The sequence below is a fragment of the Chlorocebus sabaeus genome, chromosome 16, assembly GCF_047675955.1.
Source record: "Chlorocebus sabaeus isolate Y175 chromosome 16, mChlSab1.0.hap1, whole genome shotgun sequence".
Taxonomy (NCBI): Eukaryota; Metazoa; Chordata; class Mammalia; order Primates; family Cercopithecidae; genus Chlorocebus; species Chlorocebus sabaeus.
This window is the reverse complement of record NC_132919.1, coordinates 67,365,262-67,391,222: the sequence shown is the minus strand read 5'-3', so window position 1 is coordinate 67,391,222 and position 25,961 is coordinate 67,365,262. Positions and strand designations below refer to the sequence as shown.

The 25,961-nt window shown below is 40.3% G+C and overlaps 1 protein-coding gene across 7 annotated transcripts in view; it reads right to left on the bottom strand.

Annotated features, from left to right (window-relative positions):
• GPATCH8 (G-patch domain containing 8) overlaps positions 1-25,961 on the bottom strand; it is a 113,078-nt gene that overhangs the window by 8,907 nt on the left and 78,210 nt on the right. For all 7 annotated transcript variants that reach the window (XM_008012406.3, XM_008012413.3, XM_037993715.2 and 4 more), the window contains 2 exons: positions 20,207-20,350; positions 2,073-2,203 (listed from right to left, as the gene is read on the bottom strand). In XM_008012406.3, coding sequence (XP_008010597.1) covers positions 2,073-2,203; positions 20,207-20,350 — 275 coding nt within the window. The remainder of the gene's footprint in view (positions 1-2,072; positions 2,204-20,206; positions 20,351-25,961) is intronic.

Here is a 25,961-nt window from a genome sequence, read left to right as displayed (position 1 = left end):
TGTGTAATCTCTTTTTTTTTTTTCCTCTCTCCCAAGCTGGAGTTTTGCTCTTGTTGCCCAGGCTGGAGTGCAATGGTGCAATCTTGGCTCACTGTAACCTCCGCCTCCTGGGTTCAGGCGATTCTCCTACTTCAGCCTCCTTAGTAGCTGGGATTACAGGCGTGCGCCACCATGCCCAGCTAATTTTTGTATTTTTAGTAGAGACGGAGTTTCACCATGTAGGTCAGGCTGGTCTCAAGCTCCTGACCTCAGGTGATCCACCTACCCCAGCCTCCCAAAATGCTGGGATTATAGGTGTGAGCCACCGTGCCCCACCAATGTGTAATCTCTTGCTATCTAAACTGTTGCTACTGGAAAATGAGAACTCAACAGATTTGGAGAGCAAGAAATACTTACACTGTGTTATGAAACCTACTCCACAGCAAACAAATAAAAAACGACCCCCAGGGCCAAACTGAATAAAAAGGGGATTCTGTTTTTTTGAGACAGGGTCTTGCTCTATCACCCGGGCTGGAGTGCAGTGGTGCGATCACAGCTCACTGCAGCCTTGATCTCCCAGGCTCAAGCGATTCTTCCACCTCAGGCTTCTGAGTAGCTGGGACTACAGGCATGTGCCACCATACCCAGCTAATTTTTAAGATTTTTGTTTTGTTTTGTTTTGTTTAGAGACAGGGTCTTCCTATGTTGCCCTGGCTGGTCTTGAGCTCCTGGGTTCAAGAGATCCTCTTGCTTTGGCCTCCCAAAGTGCTGGGATTACAGGTGTGAGTCACTATGCCCAGCATGTGCTTTTTAATATAAATGTTAGAAAACGGGAATAATTGTAATAGCGTCATCATTTATTGATTTCTTGAGCATCTCTGATGTGCTAGGCATCCCTTCAAGCATTTCCAAGGTAATAACTCAATCATTCCTCATAACAACTCTAAGTTGTTCTTATCTCTATCTTACAGATAAGGAAACTGAGGCATAGAGTTTAAATATAATTTCATTACATCACATAAATAGTAAGAAAAATATGGCCTCAAAAATACACATACTTAATCAGTATATTATACAAGTATATAGATATGCTTTTAGTTTGAAAGAAGGATCTATTAAACATTTTAAGGAACTGGAGGACATTATGTTAAGTAAAATAACCCAGAAACAGAAAATTAAACATTGCAGGTTGTCACACATATGTGGAAGCTAAAAAAAAAAAGTTGATCTCATAGAATTAAAAAGTAGAACAGAGACGGATATGGTAATTACCTTGATCTGATCACTATATGTGTTGAAACATTACATATACGTTGAAACATTACTAGGCAACCCATGAATATGTACAATTATTATTTGTCAATTAAAAAAAACTGAAGGTTTATAATTTTTTTTTTTGAGATGGAGTTTTACTCATGTTGCCCAGGCTGGAGTGCAATGGCACGATCTTGGCTTGGCACAACCTCTGCCTCCCAGGTTCAAGCCATTCTCCTGCCTCAGCCTCCCTAGTAGTAGGGATTACAGGCATGTGCCACCATGCCTGGCTAATTTTGTATTTTTAGTAGAGACAGGGTTTCTCCACGTTGGTCAGGCTGGTCTCAAAATCCCAACCTCAGGTGATCCGCCCACCTCAGCCTCTGAAAGTGCTGGGATTACAGGTGTGAGCCACCGCGCCTGGCCACTTTTTTTTTTTTTTGAGATGAAGTCTCCCGCTGTCACCCAGGCTGGAGTCCAGTGGTGCAATCTCGGCTCACTGCAAGCTCCGCCTCCCGGGTTCACGCCATTCTCCTGCCTCAGCCTCCAGAGTAGCTGGGACTACAGGCACCCGCCACCACGCCCAGCTAATTTTTTGTATTTTTAGTAGAGACGGGGTTTCACTGTGTTAGCCAGGATGGTCTCAATCTCCTGACCTTGTGATCTGCCCGCCTCAGTCTCCCAAAGTGCTGGGATTACAGGGGTGAGCCACTGTGCCTGGCCCAAGGTTTATAATTCTTAAATCTTAATTTAAATTTAAATTATAATCTGAAATCTATAATTTAAAACTTTAAGGATTATAATTATCTGTAGAACCCTCTGATAAAAAATATCCTCACCATTCTGCTTGTTTTCTCTGCTCTGCCAATTCATGGAGCCGCCGAAGGGCTTTTTCCTGTTTTTTCTCATCCTTGCGGGATCTTGAAGAGACATTTCGAGCAAACTCTCTCTGCTTGAGATCTTTTAATCTCTGGGTTAAAAGAAAGAAAGATACAGAGGGTGGATGATTTACAGTAACTTGGGAATCAGAAAGCAAAGCCTTTAGGACATGACCCTCAACCAACAGTCATAGTATTAGTGTAGAACACATTATCATATTCTCTTATGGCAATTGAAAACACAATGGCTGATTACTTTGGGTATAGCACTTGCAGTATCTGCACTTCTAATTAGGACAGCATATTATTTGCTTTATTAGGCAAAATAAAATGATCTCAAATGCAACAAGCAAATTTTAGAACACTGGGAGGAAAGAAAGGGACCTGCTCCTCCAGGATGCAAAACTAGACAAACAGAACATGAGATAAATTGTAATAACACAAGCCAAAGAGAACAGAAAGGGGTTAGGCTAGTACAGAAAGTTACCCAGGTGTAAGATCTTGAAAAGCAATGTACAGCTTACATGGGGGGTTATTTGAATTAGAACAAATAGAAAGCATACTTTTATTTCACCATAAAAAGGTGTCATTTTTTTTTTCAGCATGAATAGAGGTTTCCTGTAACTATTAAATAAACCCAAGAGAGGTCTTCCAGCGCTAGCACGTTTAGAGCTCACCAGTCTGACCACTTTTATCTGGTCAGCCTGCTGAAAGTAGTATGTGAGGCTTTGCATTCCTTCATGGCACTGAGAGGAATATCCAGGGGATGAGGAGGGAGAGCAGAGATAAGTCAAAGACTTTATTACTTAGAATCCAGATAACAGAATGGGTCTTTTATTTTCAGAAACTACTGTATAATTTTCCTTAAAATAAAAGAAATACAACCAAAAAAGAACAGTGTTATGACACACTGGTGACACAACCCAGACATATCTATCTGCAATAAAGACAGAAATAAAATTATTTTCAAGACATTAGATAATAACAAGACACAAACAAAACAAAATATATACATTAGCCTATGCTTTTACAACAGCATTGGGAAAAGGAATTTGACCCAGTATAAAGTGGACATTGCTTTGTGGAAAGGCATGATGTTCAACAGACAGAGGAATTTTCTTACCTAGTACTTATGAAATGTGTTTTGAATCTTTTTAAATTGGGAGGGGGGAAGGGTAAAAAGACACACACAAAAAAAGATATACAGCTAAAGACACTAGTAGAAAAACTCACTCTTGTGATCTGGGCTCCCAAATTAGAAGGATTTGCTTTCAATACATCAGCTGAAAATGTCACATCACAAAGAAAAAAAAAGTAAAAAATAAAACAAGAGTGGAAGAGAAAAAAAAATAAAGCAAGCATTACTACACAAGCTCTCTTAGTGAATCTGTAAACTATTATACTGAACAATCAGGGACAAAGCCATCAACTCTAAAAGGGCTGGGGAGAAGGGAAGCACCTGTACAACATATATATGTGTACATACACACAGACTGACATAGTAATCCCACCTAGAAAAATGGAACTACCTGTATTTCTTCCAGAAAAATGGTTCCAGAACTTTGGAAAAGACCATTGTGGTACAAAAAGCATTAGCCCTTATTTTGGGGGAAGTTCAAGTAATGAACAGCTGGCAAAACTATTACTGCCCATAATTAAGAATTTTTTTTTTGAGACGAAGTCTCACTCTGTTGTCCAGGTTGGAGTGCAGTGGCGCGATCTTGGCTCACTGTAGCCTCCACCTCCCAGGTTTAAGCAATTCTCATGCCTCAGCCTCCCAAGTAGCTGGGATTACAGGCATGCACCCCTATGCTTGGCTAATTTTTATATGTTTAGTAGAGATGAGGTTTCACCATGTTGGCCAGGGTGGTCTTGAACTCGTGGTCTCCAGTGAACTACCTGCCTCGGCCTCCCAAAGTGCTGGGATTACAGGCATGAGCAACCACAGCCAGCCCACAATTAAGATTTTTATAAAACCACTTCAAGATAAAGGATCAACTATTTTAAATAAATATGAATAAATATGAATTCTAATTTCATCCTCCTGAGGGGAATGGGGCAGAAAGAAAAGGCTTATCAGGCCTATTATATGATTACCTTTGGCCACAAACCTAGTTTTTTCTTCCCCAAACACGTAACAGGCTCTCTAACCAAGATTTATATAGAATATAATGTTCTTCTCATATCTGCCGTTTTCTCTTTTTTTTTTGAGACGGAGTTTTAATGTCGCCCAGGCTGGAGTGCAGTGGTGTGATCTTGGCTCACTGCAACCTCTGCCTCCCGGGTCCAAGCAATTCTCCTGCCTTAGCCTCCCGAATAGCTGGGACTACAGGTGCCTGTCACCACCCTCGGCTGAGTAGAGATGGGGTTTCCCCTTGTTGACCAGGCTGGTCTTCAATTCCTGACCTCAGGTGATCCGCCCGCCTCGGCTTCCCAAAATGATGGGATTACAGGCATAAGCCACTGCACCCGGCCTGCCATCTCTCTAGCCACCTGCTAAGACTGGAAAATTTCCCCATGCCATTTCCTCCCCTCTTACAAATATTTCATTACTTTTAGGAAGCATTTTTCAAACTACAAGACACTGTCCAAAAGAACAATCATTTAATCAAAGTATGGAGTCCCCAGGCTGAGTCAAGATTAGGCTTTCCATTCAGCAGCCACTTTGTACAACCCTGAAGTTGAAGGAACAGGACCATGTCCACATCATGCTGAAGACATCCTATCTCAAGTTCCTACCACAGGAACATGGTTGGAGGCAGAGACGGAAGAAGATAGGATGATGCAATAAAACGAATCTAAACTGCAGGCTCCCTCTGGGCAAACCTATCCTAAGAATACCCTACAAAGCTTAGGAAAGGCTCCCAATATCACATTTACAAATTTTACAGTCAAGTCTGCAGTCTCAAAAGCAGAATTGAGAACCCCAGAATTCTAACCCCAACCTTAAGAGACAGGACTCAGCAAACCCTATCAAACTGAGTATGTATACTTGTGGTTTCTCTCAGACGAGGACATTCTGTTCTGGCGACCTTTTTTTTTTTTTAAGAGACAAGGTCTCACTTTGTTGCCCAGGCGGGAGTGCTGGGGCTATTCACATGTGTGATTCCACTACTGATCAGCATGGGAGTTTTGACCTGCTCTGTTTCCGACATGAACCGGTTCATTTCTCCTTAGGAAGCTTTGTTGGTCCCCCGCTCCTGGGAGTTCATCACATCATGCCTAACTTAGTGCAGACACCCAATCAGCATAGCGCACTATAGCTCAGAACTCTCGGGCTCAAGTGATCCCCCCAGCCTCAGCCTCCCAAGAAGCCAGGACTATAGGCATGCACCACTACGCCCAGCCAAGACATGGGTTATAAGGTTCATATTTTCCTTTACCTAGAATGCCTAACTCCAAGTGTCTCCTATCTACTCAAGGTCAAACTAAATTCTTACAGTCTCCACTGATCCTTCAAAAGAGGGGACTGTTCTTTCTGAACTGTCCCTAGTGGTGCTTTGTCATATCGTTCACCTAGCAGCTACTGTATTTTGTTCTCTGACCAGTTATTCCTGTCTTTTAAAAAGGCAGTATGTGTAAAGCTTCAGAGTCAGAAAGCTTGGATTCAAATCCATTAATTAACTAGCCAATCCACTTATTACTAGATGATTTCACCTCTCTGAGTTCCAGCTCCCTCACTAAAAAACAGGGCTACCTATCTACAGATTTACAAGATTAAATGTCAAAATAAATGTAAAGCATTTAATAAGTCACAAGTGTTCAATACTGCCTTCCCTCTGTGTGGGGCAGGGACTACAGCTTATCTTTATAATCAACTCCGCAGTATACAAAACAGCACTAAGTCTACAGAGGGCATCTGGTAAATGTCCAGTGAATAATTCAGTTCAAACATTAGATCCTTCGTTTTTCCTCAAATAAATTTTTCTACCATTTGTAGGAAAGCTTGATATAAAGTATTCTCATATCTTTATTAGGGACATATTAAAGTTATATAATATGGTCCTCCTAGCTACCACTCCAGATACCCCTTATTTCTAGACAGAATTGGGCCAAATGGCAAAAGATACTGGCCAGAAACTTCTCAGCTTCCTACCTAAAAAGTAATTTCTATAAAGGCACAAGGACCTAATCAGTCAGGTTTTCCAAAATTGCCTATTTTATTCCAAAAGGCTACCAATGTCTGGCTCATTTGTCACAGAATACCCATGTGAAATTCTGTGAACTGTACCTATACTTTTCTCTTAAATTCTAAAGAGGAACACAACTTTAGATAATTTCTTCAGGTGAGAATAGAGCAACATGCCTGCCTATGAGAGAAGAGGCAGAGCTCACAAGACCAAACACTGCAGATATGTCATCAATCTCTTGTCAAAGTCTGAGCAAATTCCATACCATACATAAAAATTCAAGTTAGACTCCAAACTGGGACATTCTAATTTAAATGCATTTGATTATCCATTTAAGCTGACTCAAAAGCTATGAGATGTACTTATCTCTGAAAATTACACAATACGCTTTCTGAAGAGCTGCTAATAAATTAGCTATATTTTATTGAACTACTAATGGTATTAACAAAAATTTAAGCCACATAACACATTTTTAGTTGGGAAATATCTTAATTCAAGAAAAGGAGACTGAACCCCACTGGAAATGAAAAGATATGAAGATCCTGTTTTCCTGAAAAATCAACAGCATTTTTCCACAATAGTATACATTTGCAGCACAGTACAGAATGGAAGGAACATTTCCCACAGATCCTTAATCACATGGTGGCTGGGATTTCCATTACACTTAGCAGAAGACCAGTAGAAAGGCAAGACCCTAACAAATGATCCAGTACTTGAAGTATCCATCCACATTAACTGTGGCTCTTTGGGTTAAAGACCACTCTAAATGGAAATGACATTCCAGTTCTTAAAACACAACTTAAACAGCATTATATTGGCAGAAATATGTTTTACTGTGGACACAAAGTATTGCTCTACTATCGCTGAAAAGATTAAGCCAAAGAAATGAGAATCAGGTAAATCTGAATGTGGATTACAAATGTGCAGAAAAGGTACACCCCAACAGCCACCCACTTCTCTTTAAGTGTAGATTTCAAGAGCAGAAACATTCTGCTCTCAGTGTCTATTAAAACAAGGCAACTATGGCAATTGGGCTTTGCAGATCATCCGTAAAATGGCTCTCAAGAAATACGGCTTCCTTCTATAGTGGTTAGAACTTTTAAAATAGTCATCATTCTGTCAATAGTGAAGACCAACAGTGTTCCTGCTCAATTGTGACTGAATTGAATAAGACACATATTTCTTCACAGTGCTCTCTAACAACAAAATATAATACAAGGGTTTAACAAAATCTTTTTTTGTATCTTTTAGTGCTATGCTTCTCTTTTCCATCAAAATAAAATTTGACACTAGGAGTTTATATTTGATGGAGTATACTCTACTAAGAATAATTCTGATTACTATCTTTCTCAAGTATTTAAAATTGATTATCTACATTTAAAGAATAAAACCCATTTTTCTCATGTAAAGGGATTTCAGGCATCAGAAAACAGGCAGAATTTAGGGCAGAATATTTCGTATTGCCATTAAAATCCCATGGTCTACATTTACTCAGCTCTGAAGAGAAAACTTGATTTTGTCTCTTTAGGGTCTAAAGATTATCCATGGCATCTTTCCCTCACCAGATAGCAACTCTGTTCTCCCAACAGGGACTGAGGCTTAGTCTTTCTTTGTAACCAACTATGCAACGTACACATAGTTGTCTATGGCACAAAAGAGATGCTCAGTAAATATTTATCAAACTGGGTTGTGGCTCATGCCTGTACTCTCAACACTTTGGGAGGCTGAGGTAGAAGGATCGCTTGAGGACAGGAGTTCAAGACCAGTCTGGGCAACATAGCCAGACTGTCTCCATAAAAAAAAAAATTTTTTTTTTTTGAGATGGAGTTTCACTCTTGTTGCCCAGGCTGGAGTACAATGGCGCAATCTCGGCTCACCGCAACCTCGCCTCCCAGGTTCAAGCGATTCTCCTGCTTTAGCCTTCCTAGTAGCTGGAATTACAAGCATGCGCCACCACGCCCGACTAATTTTTGTATTTTTAGTAGAGACAGGGTTTCTCCGTGTTGGTCAGGCTGGTCTCAAACTCCTGACCTCAGGTGATCTGCCCACCTTGGCCTCCCAAAGTGCAGGGATTACAGCCATAAGCCACTGTGCCCGGGCAAAAAAAAATTTTTTAATTAGCTGGGTGCAGTGGTATGTGCTTGTAGTCCCAGCTATATGGGAGGCTGAGGCAGGAGGACTGCTTGAGTTCAAAGTCACAGTGAGCTATGATTGTGCCACTGTACTCCAGCCTAGGTGACAGAGCAAGAACCTTTTTGTATTTCATTTTTTTGAGACAGAGTCTCCCTCTGTTACCCAGGCTGGAGTGCAGTGGCAGAATTTTGGCTCACCACAACCTCTGTCTCCTGAGTTCAAGCGATTCTCGGGCCTCAACCTCCCGAGTTGCTGGGACTACAGGCGCATGCCACCACACCTGGCTAATTATTTATATTTTTAGTAGAGACAGAGTTTCACCATGTTGGCCAGGTTGGTCTTGAACTCCTGACCTCAAGTGATCCACCTGCCTCGGCCTCCCAAAGTGCTGGGATTACAGGCATGAGCCACCGCACCTAGCTGAACCTGTCTTAAAACAAAACAAAACGTGTTGTATCTCCACCACTATTTCTGGCTAAGGATAATCTGGCCTTCTTCAAACCTCAGCTACTCCTTTTCCTCTTATGTCGATGGTCCTGCATACCAAAATCACAGCCTCTTCTCCCCAGTTTTATTTCCCCCTCCCTCTACAAAAAAAATTAATGTCTGTCTCCTCCCCTTCCTAACTGAAGTAATCATGCTGTAGTTGTTGCTTGCACAGGTCACCCTAATTCATGTCTCAGTGTTTAATGTTTATGGATGAGATCACCCAAGAAGATATCACCAGGTGGTAGGTAAGAGAAAAGACCAGGAGAGAATATAGAATATTTCAGTATTAAACTACCCAGCAAAAGAAGATTATAGATGAATGGTTAGGAAAAGCCACGTTACTGAACATTAGATGTAAATTCTTTCTTTTACCATATGCCTATTAGTAAGTGATGAAAATTTATTTTATTCAGTAAGAAAAAAACGAGTATTTGGTAACAGAGAAAATTAGATACTAATGCCAATTACAGATAGTGAAAAATTGAGAGAAAAATAAATAAATACAAATTATTTTTATTCTTATTTTTGAGACAGTCTCCCTCTGTCACCCAGGCTGGAGTGCAGTGGCGTGATCTCAGTTCACTGCAACCTCTGCCTCCCACGTTCAAGTGATTCTCATGCTTCAGCCTCTCAAGTAGCTGGGATTACAGGTGCCACCACCATGCCCGGCTAATTTTTTGTGTTGGGATTATAGGCGTGAGCCAATGTACCCGGCCCAAATTCTTTTTTTTTCTTGAGACACAGCCTCACTTTGTTGCCCAGGCTGGAGTGCAGTGGCATGATCTTGGCTCACTGCAACCTCTGCCTCCTGGGTTCAAGTGATTCTCCTGCCTCAGCCTCCTGAAAAGCTGGGACCACAAGCATGTGCCACAACACTGGGCTAACTTTTGTCTTTGGAGACGGAGTCTCGCTCTTTTGCCTGGAGTACAGTGGTGTGATCTCAGCTCACTGTAGGGGTTCCAGCAATTATCCTGCCTCGGCCTCCTGGGTAGCTGGGATTACAAGCATGTGCCACCACGCCTGGCTAATTTTTGTATTTTTAGTAGAGATGGGGTTTTGTCACATTGGCCAGGCTGGTCTCAAATTCCTGACTTCAAGTGATTTGCCCGCCTTGGCTTCCCAAAGTGCTGGGATTACAGGTGTAATCCCATTGTAATCCCAGGAGCCACTGCACCTGGCCAGGCCAAATAGTTGGATATCAAATTAATTTGTCATAAAATTACCATGTTTTGCTATTTTCAGGAATTCAGCAAAATGCCTTAAAAGTATGGTATATATTCTTTAACAGCACCAAGTGTGCCTGCTTTAAGGCATTTAGGTATATATACATGAACATATACATATACACATACATATGTATATGTACTATATATTTTCATCACCACTACCACCATGAAAACTTAAGCTGGTTAATGAGGTTTTAAAAATGACTTAGAGATATAATTCATATACCCTAAAATTTACCCCACCCCCCTTTTTGGAGACAGGGTTTTGCTTTGTCACAGAACTGGAGAGCAGTGGCATAATCAGAGCTCACTGCAGCCTCGACCTCCCAGGCTCAAGTGATCCTTCCCACCTCAGCCTCTCAAATTGCTGGGACTACAGATGCACTCCATCATGCCTGGCTAATTTATTTTTATGTTTTGTAGAGACAGGATCTCCATATGTTGCCCAGGATAGTCTCAAACTCCTGGGATCAAGGGATCCTCCTATCTTGGCCTCCCAAAGTGTTGGGATTACAGGCGTGAGCCACTGCTCCTGGCCCAAATTCACACATCTAAAGTGTCAAATTTAGTGGGTTTTAGTACATTCTTAGAATTGTGCAGCTATCACCACTATCTAATTTTCGAACATTTTCATTACTCCCAAAAGAAACCTCATACCCATAAGCAGTTACTCACCATTTCCTCTCTGCCTAGCCCTAGGAATCTACTAATCTGCTTTCTGTCTCTATACATTTGTTTATTCTAGACTTTTCATATAAATAATACTATATGGGGTCTTTTGTGACCAGCTTCTTTCACTTAGCATACTATTTTCAAGATTCATGCATGTTGTATATACCAATAAGTCTTTCCTTTTTATTGCTGAATAATATTCCATTGTCCAGATGTATCATATTTTATCCATTTACCAGCTGATGGACATTTGGGTTATTTCCCTTTTTGGCTATTATGAATGCTGCTGCTATAAACATTTTTGTGCAAGTTCTTGTGTGGACATATGTTTATACTTCCCTTGGGTATATACTAGTAATATGGTAACATTGTATTTAATGTTTTGAGGAAGTGTCAAAAACTTTTCCACTATCTTTTCACTATCTCATTAGCAATGTAGGAGGGCTCCAATTTCTTGATATCTTCTCCAACACTTTGATAGTGTATCGTTTTTATTTCAGTCGTCCTAGTGGGTATGAAATGGTATACATAAATTTTGTGGTTTTGTAGATAATGAGTTTTACGTATACAGGTGGTTGAGTATCCTGTATTTGAAATATTTAAAGCTGGAAGTGTTTTAGATCTTGGAAGCTTTTTTAGATTTTAGAATATTTCATTGTATATTTACTGCTTAAGCATCCCAAATCTGAAAACCCAAAAATCTCCAACAAGTATTTCCTTTGAGTGTCATGTTGGCATTCAAAAACTTTTGGATTTTGGAGCATTTTGGATTTTAATTTTTTGAATTTGGGATGCTCAATCTGTATTTACATAGCACTCCAAGAACATATCTGGGGACAAAGATTTGCCCCATAAGTAAAATCTGAAGGCGGATAAGTCACAAGAGCTGCTTGGGTTCAAAGCAAATGGCACAGCAACAACCCAGTTCAGAGCTCTCTTTACAGTACTGTCACTAAAGAACTTATTACTTAGGTTGCTTTAACTTTTCAGACTACAATAGAACAAAGAGTCTAATCCCAGAATCTCTACCACAGTGCATCACTGTGATAAATTAAGTGTAAGGGGCAGAAAGGTTGAAACTGTAGAACAAAAGTAAGGCAGAATCATTTTTAGCCAACTGGGATTGAGTGCCAAGATGAAGAACAGTTAGAAATACATAACAAGAGAATGCCTGGTTTACATGGCAACATTAGGGTCCTGAAGCATCTGTTTGAGGGTTACCCCTAATCACAAAAGCAGACAGCTCCTCTAAGCAGAAGGGGATTTTTTCAACAGTATTTGTTTTTGTTGTTTTTGAGACAGAGTCTCACTCTGTTGCCTAGGCTGGAGTATAGTGGCATTATATTGGCTCACTGCAACCTCTGCCTGCTGGGTTCAAGCAATTCTCCTGCCTCAGCCTCCAAGTAGCTAGGATTACAGGCATGTGCCACCACTCCCGGCTAATTTTTTAAAATATTTTTAGTAGAGATTGGGTTTCACCATGTTGGCAAGGCTGGTCTCGAACTCCTCACCTCACGTGATCCACCCACCTCGGCCTCCCAAAGTGCTGGGAATACAGGAGTGAGTCACCACGCCTGGCCTTCAGCAGATTTTTTCAAGGTTACCTATGTTGAGATTGCTGGGTATAAGTTTACTCCCAACATAAGCAGAGGACGGTGAGTACATAAGACTTAACAGATGAAAAGGCATGAAACATGCTAAAGTTTTGGAAGACTGGCCAAATGATGTCAATTTTCTTATTATGCAAAACAGACCCCAAGAAAATGGTATGAATAGTGGTATAAAGTACCACTGAACCCAACATTTTCACTGTCTGCTATAGGTTATTACAATAAAACTACAACATGTTCAAGAGCTGAGATGCACTCCTTTCTTCAAACCTGTGTTGTTTCTTTCTTTTTTTTTTTTGAGATGGAGTCTCGCTCTGTCGCCCAGGCTGGAGTGCAGTGGCCGGATCTCGGCTCACTGCAAGCTCCGCCTCCCGGGTTTACGCCATTCTCCTGACTCAGCCTCCCAAGTAACTGGGACTATAGGCGCCTGCCACCACGCCCGGCTAGTTTTTTGTATTTTTTAGTAGAGACGGGGTTTCACCGTGTTAGCCAGGCTGGTCTCGATTTCCTGACCTCGTGATCCGCCCGTCTCGGCCTCCCAAAGTGCTGGGATTACAGGCTTGAGCCACCATGCCTGGCCCCTGTGTTGTTTCTTAAAGCATAATCTCTTAAGAGAACTATGCTGTTTAAGTAATATATGTTACCGGGTAATGAAACAGTCAACTAAGAGTAAATAATCCTGTCAAAAAGCAGTTGCAAACAGTTTAGACAAAGGTAACTAAATCATGTATTAATAGATTATATTCTGTACAAATCAGAATACAGTCACTGGTGGCTGCTAGAGGCTTCATCTGTTTTAGTTCTGCTATTTAAAGCTCAGGGAACTACTGCTTTTGTTCACAACTGAAACAGACCTTGGAATTAAATAAGACTTCAGTCCTTTTAGAAAATGTAAAAAGTATAGGAGTTTTTATACTAAAGGTATTTTAGCAGAAAGAAGAGGGAGGCTAAAAGCATCTTCCTCTGACTGAGACACTGAATCCTACAGGTAAAGGAATTTTTTTTTTTTTTTTTAGACAGGCCTTGCTCAACATATTACCCAGGCTTGAGTGCAGTGGCATGATCTTGGCTCACGGCAATGTCTACCTCCTGGGCTCAATCAAACGATCCTCCTGAGGAAAATTCTAAATTTCTGTTCCTTGGTAATGTATGTTATTGTGTAATGAAACCATCAAGTAAGGGTAAGTAATCTTGTCAAAAAGCAGATGCAAACAGTTTAGACAAGGTCAATCCTGTCAAAAAGCAGTTGCAAACAGTTTAGACAAAGTTAACTAAATCATGTATTAATAGATTCAGCCCCTCCAGTAGCTGGGACCACAGGCGACTGCAACCACATCCAGCTAATTTTTGGGGGGATTTTTTTATAGAGACCAGGTTTTGCCATGTTGCCCAGGCTAGTCTCGAACTTCTAGGCTCAAGTGATCTGCCCGTCTCAGTCTCCTAAAGTGCTGGGATTACAGGTATGAGCCATCACGCTTGGCCTAAAGAATTTCTGAAGATGCTTTACAGTACCAGATTTTGATAATCTGGATCAGACTACCAGAGATTGAAATCGCAAGAAGTTGGTCCCAAGACTATTAGCAAGGAGGCAGCTTTTCAATGTGCCAGTTCCCCAGTATCAGTCAGAAGCCATGGGAAACTGTGTGGGAAGGAAGGAAAAGCATAGGCCTGAGTCACAAATTCAAATGTTTACAGGAGTTTGGCAGGTAACATAATGAGTCACACAGATTGGTGTAAGAGAAAAGATGAAGTGGAGATCACAGCTAGTTGGAGAATGAGCAAAGAGATGGCCACTGTTCAGCTTTAGTCAACTGTTATGTTGAAATGTAGGCCCAATGTTGTCTGATAATTTTAACTTTTCAAGATAAGCCAAAGCCTAAATTATGTAAAATCTAATTTTTAAAATTTGGGAATCAACTGAAATTAAAAAGGGAAAAACTAACAATGTGAAGGTCAGATAAAATATATCTGTGAGATAATTTGTGACCTCTAGCTTATGTACTAGAAGGACCTTTAGTAGCACAAACAAGAGGCTAAGATTGGAAGAAAAATCCTGAGTAGGTAACAAGGTACAAAGGAAGCAGCCAAAAAGAGAGAAAGAGAGAAAAGAAAAGAAAAAGAGGAAAGAAGGAAGGAAGGGAGGGAGGGAGGGAGGGAGGACTGACTATAAAGGTGGTGCTGCTATTAATTTACTTTTGGGAAACAGAATATTCTTTGGAGTTTGAATTTTAGGCCTCTTGAAATGCTAAAGAAAATGATTCCACTGTCATATCCATTAGCAGACAAATTTTTAAAAAAGATATGCAAAATAATTAAGGAGGCAAGGAGGTAGGGATAGAAAAATCTGTAGTTTCAAATTTGTCTGTAACTTATACTAAGCCAACAAAGGTAGGAGATGATCAGTGCTAATGTCTTTTTTTTTTTTGAGACAGAGTCTCACTCTGTCACCCAGGCTGGAGTGCAGTGGCATGATCTCGGCTCACTGCAACCTCCACCTCCCAGATTCAAGCAGTTCTCCTGTCTCAGCCTCCCTCCCCAGTAGCTGGGACTACAGGTGCGTGCTGCCACGCCCAGCTAATTTTTGTATTTTTAGTAGAGATGGGGTTTCACTATGTTAGCCGGGATGGTCTTTATCTCCTGACCTTGTGATCCGCCAACCTCGGCCTCCCAAAGTGCTGGGATTACAGGCGTGAGCCACGGCGCCTGGCTAATCAGTGCTAATGTCTATTGAGCATTCAGGTGTATCAGAATTAACTCATATAAAAAGAAATCATACATTGGGTTTCTTCAGAAATGGAAAGGCTTACTCTTAGAGATTTCAAAATGTAGAGATTTCAAAATGTATTAACATCGATCACTTGAAAACTAGGGTTAAACTACTGAAAAGAGCCAAAATACCTAATCAGCTTCTGTATCTCTGAAGATTAAGCTGGGTCTTAATATTTTTGTGTTAATGACTCTTTATAAAATCTTGGAAAATCTGAGAAAAACTAGTGAAGAGAAAGAGGCACATAACACCCCCGCATCCCGTCAGGAAACAACCCAAACCTTGAATGAAGGTGACCATATAGCTCCTTTTGGAGAGATTATTTGTGCTTATTTAAGGGAAGGGTATGTTTAGGATCCTGCCTCTACTATAGTTTACTACTAACATAATACATTATTTTTCTGAAATATTAATGGTGAAAATCTGATAGAAGATGCAAACTAGGGATTGCTAATACAGGGTTGAAAGTACTTACCTATTATCTCAGATTCATAATAATCCTGTGTGCCTTCCTGGAAGACAAGACAGGGTGTCTTTATGATTTTAGAGCATGAATTTGGAAAAATGGTAGGTCCATTTGTATGTTAAGTTCATGTCCATCAAAGAGGAATGAAAAATATGTTCTTCCTCCTGTTAGGAGTTAGGCTGTGTTGTACCAAGGTCAATTAAAGATTCCTTAGAAATTCTTTCTTTTTAATTCTCTGAGATAGGGTCTTGCTCTGTCACCCAGGCTAGGGTATAGTGGCATGATCACAGCTCACTGCAGCCTCAAACTCCTGGGCTCAAGCGACCCTCCTGCCTCAGCCTCACAAGTAGCTGGGACTTACACTACATGTGCGTGTCACCACATCAGGGTATTTAAAATTTTTTTTTTTTTTTTTTTTAAGAGACACAGAGTCTTGCTCTGTCACCCAGGCTGGTGTGCAGTGACACAATCATAGCTCACTGCAACCTTGAACTCCTGGCCTCAAGAGATCTTCCTGTCTCAGCCTCAGCTGGGATTACAGGGAGCAGCCACTGCACCCAGTGGATTCATCAGACATTCCAAGTTCAGGGAAGAGACGAATTATGAAAAATTCAGTGCTGTGCTTCTTTTGTTTATGTATTTATAGCATTCTGTTTTGAGATCCTACTGTTTGTATTACAACAGCAGTATGAAGAAAGGTGAAAAAGCCTACCTTTCAAGCAAATGAAGAACATTTCACCAAAACACAAAACAAAAACCAAACTTGTACTACATGGTTTTTTTTAATACATAAGATGAGCTTTTGATTAAGATGAAGAAATAAACTCACATGCATTCATTCATCATACCAGCTAAAGATTTTTCCTAGACCAGGGTTCATAGATATATATTCTGTATTAGTGAATAGGCAGTCCATGAGTTCTCCGTGGGTAACCTCTAATTTTGTATTTTTATTTTGATGATACTCTAAAAAAGAGTAATAAGTGAATATTCTGGATCATCTAGATGAGCACTTTATAAATGTTTACAATATAACTGGGGACGTAAAATGACAGTAATTTATTTGTACTAAGGTTAAATGATACCACAATATCATATATATACACAAAAGTTTGTAATTAATTCTGATGGAACAGGGTTTTCAACCGCAGCACTATTAACTGCCATTTTGCCTCTTTGTTTCAAGGGTCTTTCCTGTGCATTGTAAGATGTTATCAGCATCGCTGGCCTCTACCTACTAGATGCCAGTAGTATCACACCCTTATTGGGACAACCAAAAATGTACAGAGACTTTGCCAAGTGCCTCCAGAGTAACAAAATCTCCCTAGTTTGAGAGCGAATGCAATAGAGAAAAGTGGTGGGAGCTGAGGTAACACAAGGTGTGCAGGAGAATAAACATGTCAAATTCAAATGAACCAAAGATGTAACAATTTCTACTGCATTCAGGTTGAGGACAGTGTCACTAAAACATTATCATATATCACATTAATGTTGTCAATGTAAATTTTATTACATTGTAAATCTGTTTTGCTTTAGTTTTTTTCCCTTAAAAGGCAAGTTTATACGTTATTCAAATTTGAATTATACTTTTTCCTGGTTTACTTTTTTCTTTATTTTTGAGATAGAGTCTTGCTCTGTCACTTAGGCTGGAGTGCAGTGGCGCCATCTTGGCTCACTACAGCCTCCACCTCCCGGACTCAAGCAATTCTCCTGCCTCGAGTAGCTGGGACTACAGGTACATGCCACCACACCTGGCTAATTTTTTTGTATTTTTAGTAGAGATGGGGTTTCACCAAGTTGGACAGGCTGGTCTTGAACTCCTGACCTCAACTGATCTGGCCGCCTTGGACTTCCAAAGTGCTGGGATTATAGTGCATGAGCCACCACTCCTGGCCTATTTTTTTCTAGTTAAAACTTTCTTTTTCATTACAAAAATTAGCCGGGCGTGGTGGCGCATGCCTGTAATTCCAGCTACTCGGGGGACTGAGGCAGGAGAATCACTTGAACCTGGGAGGCAGAGGTTGCAGTGAGCCGAGATCGCGCCATTGCACTTCAGCCTGGGCAACAAGAGTGAAACTCCATCTCAAGAAAAACAAACAAAAAAAAACCTTTTTTTTTTCTTTTTTTGAGACGGAGTCTCGCTCTGTCGCCCAGGCTGGAGAGCAGTGGCACGATCTCGGCTCACTGTAACCTCTGCCTCCTGGGTTCAAGTGATTCTCTTGCCTCAGCCTTCTGAGTAGCTGGGATTACAGGTGCCCGCCAAGATGCCCTGCTAATTTTTTTGTATTTTCAGTGGAGACAGGGTTTCGCCATGTTGGCCAGGCTCGTCTTGAACTCCTGACCTCAGGTGAACTCCACCTCAGCTTCCCAAAGTGCTGGGATTACAGGTGCGAGCCACCGCACCTGGCCTTTTTTCTAGTTAAAATACTGTGTATCTTTTCTTTCTTTCTTTCTTTCTTTTTTTGAGACAGGGTCCTGCTCTGTCACCCAGGCTGGAGTGCAGTGGCACGATCTTGCTTCACCACAAAATCCGCCTCCCAGGCTCAGGCAATTCTCGTGCCTTGAACCCCGAAGTAGCTGGGATTACAGGCGTGTACCACCATGTCCGGCTAATTTTTGTAGTTTTAGTAGAGACAGGGTTTTGCTATGTTGGTCAGGCTGGTCTCGAACTGGCCTCATGTGATTCTGTCCACCTCGGCCTCCCAAAGTGCTGGGATTATAGGCGTGAGCCACTGCACCTGGCCTAACCTTTCTAAATGTCCTTTTTCTGCCTAAAGTATCTTTTCTGTTAATATATCACAGATATTTCTTGATTGAAAAAATTCTCAAGAGCCCCAAAACTTAGGTATATACTTAGATACTAAATGTCTTAATTAAATAAAAATAACCTGAAAGAGTTTTTTATTTATTTTGTTTTTTTTGAGACAAGGTCTTGCTCTGTTGCCCAGTGTGAAGTTCAGTGGCATGATCATGGCTCACTGCAACCTCAAACTCCTGGGCTCAAGCCATTCTAACACCTCAGCCTCCGGAGTAGCTGGGATCACAGACATGTGCCACCACACCCAGCTAATTACATTTTTTGTAATTAGCTTAGATTGGGGGGTGGGTCTTGTACATTACTCAGGGTGGTCTCGAACTCCTGGGCTCAAGTGATCCTCCTACCCTGGCTTTGCAAAGTGCTGCGATTACAGGTGTGAACAGCCGTGCCTGGCCTGAAATTTTTAAATTATAAATAGATTGAAAAACTGGAAAAGGTCCTGGATAGAAGTATTCACTGTTGCATTTTTCTTTCCTGAAAAATGAGTCTTTGAAAGAGTAAAAAAGTAACTGCCAATATAGCTTGTCTATATATATATGCTCTATAAATTTCTCTTCTTCGAATCAAGCAACGCTGACAATATATTAAGAGAACATTCACGGCCGGGAGCAGTGGCTCACACCTGTAATCCCACTGCATTCCAGCATGGGCGAAAGAGCAAAACTCCGTCTCAAAAAAAAAAGGAATGTCCAAAGGTGTGTAGTAAGTTGAAAAGCTGTCTTGAATATAAGTCCATTAGTGTAGAAGAATCTTAAATTGGTTAGGTATGGCTAAATGTGGGAGACTGTTCCAAAAAAATATAATACCACAACCAGCTTACAATTTCTCCCTGTTCTAGGAAGAATAAGACTCAGTCAAAGATTGCCTTTTACCTGTGCACTGAAATCTTTTGGTTGGCTGGAGGATGAAAGTTAAAAAAATCTTAGTTCAACAAGTCCAGCTTAAGAGATATCATTCCAATGTTCATACATTTACAAGTTTAACAAATACAACTATTGTACCCCCCAAAGACCTAGTAAGTTATGCTAAAGTCACCCAAGATCAAACGGCTTGAAATTCTTTAATAAGCCAGAACTGTCCTATAGGTGTAACAATTTATTTTCCCTTTCTAAACTCTCCCAGGGTTTTGCCTTCTTCTGTATACCAGTAACTAGTTAAGTACAATTTTCTCTTCTAAAATGATGAGGTGGCAGCCGGGGGGCGAAGACTGCAAAGAAAGTGTAATTCATTTATCAGCTCTTCAACATGCAGCATCAGAGTTTTTTGTTAAAGTTAAGAGAGCATCTAATTTTATTTTTCTTCTCAAAATTTATCCAACTTCCAAGGTATACTGAATAACAAAATGACTTAATAATAGAAAACAGTAGCCAATAAACATGAACTCTAATGTAGGGAAGTTGAAAACAACACAGTCTGCTGAATAACTCTTCAAAGTTTAACACGTTAGGAAAAGAGAAGAAATGGAAACAAAGCTCCCAGTGACCCTTGGCTGAATTACAAAATTAAATAAAAACTTAGAAATTAATAAAAGGCAAAAACATTATGTAAGATTTACAAAACACAATTCGTCAAATAGTGTATATGTGGGAGTGGTGGGCTGGAGGGGGTGTCTATGCCAGGATTTCTGCCACTGAAAAAATAAAGTGTGGTGGACGACTGCACATAAAGATTGGCAGACACAAGAAATTACAGACACCAAGTTTTTGGGGGTATACTCATAAAACTCAATTGTTGTAATAATAGATAGGTACCTTCTTCTCTGTTTGCAAGTAACTACAACTCACCTGCTTGTGTGCATGATCATAGGAGTTGATATGGTTATCGAATTCCTGATGTTTCTGATATTGCTTATCACAGAGTTCACAGTAAAAGTTGGCTCTGAGGTCTTCCAAGGCTTTGGCAATTGCCTTCTCTTTGTCAACATAATCCTGCAAGAACCATGAAATACAAACAAAAAATGAACTTGATAAAACTTTAAGTGAATGTTATAAAGAAAACAGTCATCTGAGAAGACAAAAAAGAGCTTTTTATAATATTTCGTGGTACCAGTAAAAGCTGGATGAAACACAAGTGGTACTTTGGTGGGTAATTCGTGTGTCATCGTACTAACAATTGTCTTCAAATAAACAAATGTTTAAAAGGACTAATGATGCTCAACTGATAAGTATAATGCAAATATTCCAAAACTCCCAAAAAGTCTGAAATCTGAAATACCTTTGGTCTCAAGCATTTTGGATAAGGGATACAAAACCTGTATTAATATTCTAGTTTTCAGACACTAAGGCAAAAAGCATTACCTGAGTCTGTAGCCAATGATGGAGTTAAATATTCTATGGTCATTCTACATATAAGCTGCACTGCTTGGAAAGCCAACCCATAGATATGTGTTATCTGCTGGTCTTAGCGAGATTTAAAACTGTGGGACTCTTACATGTGAGAGGAGCTTGTAGAAAAACAACAACAACAAAAAACTGTGTGACTGACTAAAAGGCAATCCAATTTGCCTCATCAGTTTCACTTAAAAACTAGACATCAAAAGACATCTCAAAAGGAAAAACAGAAAAAAATTAAAAGATACCTCAAAGCAAGTTGAGTATATTCATTTGCTAATGTCGCACAGAAGGATGAGAAAGGGAGAGGAATGCTAAGTGACTACTTGCTTGACTTTTAGAGCAGGGTAGATGCGTTACTTTCAGAATGAGCAACTCCTTCTAGCAGATTGACCTAAAAAAGATAAGTCTTATCTCAAAGACTGTATCTACAGTTTCAAAGCAGCTCTCTCATCTCCCACAAGAGCTACTTAATCAGCAAGCAAGAAAAGGTTGTATTTTCTGGAGTGGCAGTACTGAACTAATTTGGATAGACTTATTAAAACTGCAAAGTGAGTATGTATAGCACATTGTTATTTTTGCCCTATCTAATCCTTCACATTAATTTTCTTTGAGAGTTCCGGACAGTTTCATGTTGTCTGGCTGCTAAACAACTTGTGGCTTTTTTGCCAGGCTGGAGTGCAGTGCAGTTCATGGCTCACTGCAGTCTCCACCTACTGGGCTCAAGCAATCTTCCCACCTCAGCCTCCCAAGTATCTAGGCGTTTACCAGCAAACCTAGTTAACTTTTGTATTTTTTGTAGAGATGAGGTCTCACTATGCTGTCAAAGCTGGTCACGAACTCCTGGGCTCAAATGATCCTCCCACCTTGGCTTCCCAAAGTGCTGACATTACAGGTGTCAGCCACCACACGTGGCTGCAACTTTAAGCAACAAAACTAGAGTTCCTGGTATGAATGTAGCAGTATAAGAAAACAGCTTTGATTTTCTTCTTGGGTATCATAAAAACAAAATTATGAATTTAAAAAACCCAACCAACAGCATTCAGAAGAACTGGGCAATAGGTATGATCTGGAGAATGAAAAACACGCAGAAGGAAAGTTAAGCTCTTTATAGAATCCAAATGAGGGAAATGTAGTAGAAGCCACACAAGGCAAAGTTAAGCAATATCAAAAAAGCCAAAGGTGGCAATTTCAGAAAATAGTAAAACATATATCCTGTACATAGAAGGATCCTCTGAAGTGAATATACCTACATCTCTTGCACTCATCAAGAATTTCTGAGATCTGCAAGAACAAAGGGATGAACTTGGGTTAGCGGGGATGTGGAAACATGCAGTACAAAGAATGCACATAGAGAAAAGCAAAAAGTTCTGCCCAATTGTGGCAGATCTAAGAAAAGGCTGAGGCCGGGTGCGGTGGCTCACACCTGTAATCCCAGCACTTTGGGAGGCCGAGGCAGGTAGATGGCTTGAGCTCAGGAGTTCAAGACTAGCCTGGGCAACATAGTGAAACCCCGGCTCTATCAAAAACACAAAATATTAGCCGAGCATGGTGTCATTTGCCTTTGGTCCCAGCTACTTGAAAGGCTGAGGTGGGAGGATCACTTGAGCCTGGGAAGTGGAGGTTGCAGTCAGCCAAGATTGCGCCACTTCACTCCAACCTAGGTGACAGAGTGAGAACTTGTCTCAAAAAAAAAAAAAAAAAAAAAAAAAAAGGCTATCAACACATGATCACTAAAGGAAGATCCACTCAACTACACAGGACAAGAAAGTGTGACAACGAAAATGGTCTCAACAGTCAGTGACAATCGATAGTGTAGTAAAGTTATTGAATCTTAAAGACAGACTCCTTTCAGCAGCTATGCAAAAACAATCAAGGAGGGGAAGATCAGGCCAGCCTTTGATCTCTTCAACAACACACACACACAAACACACACATACACTCTCACACTCACACTCTCTCTCTCAATTCCAGAAGACAGTGGTACAATAAATACTACAAGATATCTAAGGAAATAATTAACTTGGGATTTTATATGTATCTTTCAAATACAGGGGATACACACATGTATATAGTTATATATATGTGTACATATATACACACATATACATAAGTTGATAATTATAAGTTGTAATTGCCTAAATTAATATTACTATTCTTATTTTTTTGAGACAGCGTCTTGCTCTATTGGCCAGACTGGAGTGCAATTATAGTTCACAGGAGCTTCGATCACCTGGGCTCAATTAATCCTCCCACTTTGGCCTTCTGAGTTGCTAGGACCATACGGGCATGCCACCGTGCCTGGCTAATATTTGTATTTTTCGTAGAGACAGGGTTTCATCATGGTGTCCAGGCTGGATGTAAATTATTTTTATAGGCTTATGTTTATATAAAATACATATGTATATAAATAATTCAAGAAATACTGTTTGCACAACTACGTTTAAGTAAGTTAATAAGGTACAAACTTCAGAAATAATAGAAAAAAACTCAGCAAAAGAACTGGCAGATTGCTTCAAAACCATTTACTCCTATAACTAAGGTTAAAAGAAATAGGGCTACTAAAGTATATACATATAACTATAGCATATACATATAACTATGTATGTTATATGCTGTCAGAAAATAGAAATGATATGAATAATAAAAAACTGGGTGGGCAAGCAGAAGCAAATAGGAATTTGAGTTTGCTTACTGCTGCAAACTCAATAGAAGTTAAAAGAACTTTACAAAATATGAAAATTATCAAGTAATAGAAGTATTGTACATAATATATTAAATGGTATGAAGTCACATACTAAGAATGGCCATTTTACTTATTAACATTATATGATAGAGTTTTTAAAATGGAAGAGGAAAGAAGAGAAAACAGAGAAAACAAGCTAGTTTTTTATTGCTTACAGTATGAAAATAATGGACGCTCAAACATGGATAATTTTATTAAGTTATAAAGGTAACTAGAACAACAAATATAATCCATCCTATATCCATCCATCCATCCATCCATCCATCCATTTATTTCCCACTTTGAGACCACATAATAACTTAAAAAATAAAATAGGCTGGGCGTGGTAGCTCATGTCTGTAATTCCAGCACCTTGGGAGGACAAGGCAGGCAGATCGCCTGAGCTCAAGAGTTTGAAACCAGCCTGGGCAACATGGCGAAACCTCATCTTTATCAAAAATACAAAAAATTAGCTAGGCGTGGTGGTGTATGCCTGTAGTCCCAGTTACTTGGAAGGCTGAGGAAGTCCTTCAAAAAGTACTCGTAGGCCGGGCACGGTGGCTCACTCCTGTAATCCCAGCACTTTGGGAGGCCGAGGCGGGTGAATCACCTGAGGTCAGGAGTTTGAGACCAGCCTGACCAACGTGATGAAACCCTGTCTCTACTAAAAATACAAAAATCAGCCAGGCATGGTGGTGGGCACCTGTAATCCCAGCTACTCGGGAGGTTGAGGCATGAGAATCACTTGAACCTGGGTGGTGGAGGTTGCAATGAGCCGAGTTCGCGCCATTGCACTCTGGCCTGGGCAACACAGCGAGACTCCATCTCAATTGAAAAAAAGAAAAGTACTTGTACTTGTAGAGGCCAGGCATAGTGGCTTACACCTGTAATCCCAGCACTTTGGGAGGTTGACGTGGGTGGACAGCTTGAGCCTAGGAGTTCAAAACCAGCCTGGGCAACATGATGAAACTCTGTCTTTAAAAAATATATAAAAATTAGCTGGGTGTGGTGGCATACACCTGTAGCCCCAGCTGCTTGGGAGGCTGAGGTGGGAGGATCGCTTGAGTCCAGGAGGTCGAGGCTGAAGTAAGCTGTGATCACTGCCACTGCACTCCTAGGTGACACAGTGAGATCCTGTCTCAAATAAACAATACTCACATAATATTTACACAGACAAAAAGTCCATTATAGGCTACAGAAGAAACTATAATTAAAAAGTCAGAAATGAAGAAGTAATACGCACAACATATAAACACAGTATAATACAGCTAAGAATTAACAAAAAAATTTAAAAGACCCTTCCATGAATCTGAAACTGCAGAATTTTAAGGGAAAAAAGGATAATGACAACATTATATAGAGGGTAAAGTATATTGCTTTAAGAAGTTAAGCCGATGTGTATTCCCTGAACACAGGTTTAACCCCTTACAGCAATGGAAACAAATAAAAGTCACACTCTGGAGAAACTCTCGTATATATATACACATATACAAGAAAACATTATTGCACTTATATAAAGTTAAAAAACGTGTAAAACTAGGCCAGGCGGTGGCTCATGCCTGTAATCCCAGCACTCTGGAAGGCCAAGGCGGGTGGATCACCTGAGGTCAGGAGTTTGAGACCAGCCTGGCCAACATGGTGAAACCCCGTCTCTACTAAAAATACGTGAAAACAAACAAACAAACAAACAAACAAACAAACAAACAAACAAAACAGCTGGGCATGCTGTCACACGTCTATAATCCCAGCTACTTGGGAGGCTGAGGCACAAGAATTGCTTGAACTCAGGAGGTGAAGGCTGCAGTGAGCTGAGATCGTGCCAGTGCACCCCAGCCTGAGCAACAACAACAACAACAAAAAAAAAATTAGCTGGACGTGGTGGCGCATGCCTGTAATCCCAGCTACTCGGGTGGCTGAGGCATGAGAATTGCTTGAACCCGGGAGGCAGAGGTTGCAGTGAGCCGTTGTGCCACTGCACTCCAGCCTGGGCAACAGAGCAAGACTGTCTCAAAACCAACCAACCAACCAACCCACCCATCCACTACATAAAACTAAGCAATACATGTTTAGGATACAAAACACATAAAAAACCATTTTTAAATGCAAGGGAAAATAGAAGAGGAACACTTCCTAATTTATTCTGAGTGTTACTCTGATACAAAGACATTACAAGAAAACTACAGACTAATATCTTTTCTGTGTACAGATGCAAAAATGCTCAACAAAATGCTATCAAACCAAATTCAACAGCATATTAAAAGGCGAAGTGGGATTTATCCCAGGAACTCAATGTTGGTTCAACATACAAAAATCAATCAATGTAATACACCATTACAATGTAATACACCATTATTAATAACAGAATATAAAAGGAAAAAACCCACAAGATTATCTCAATAGATGCAAAATAAGCATTTGACAAAATCCAACACCCTCTTTCATGGTAAAAATACTAAACAAAGTAGGAATTTCTAGAAACTAAGA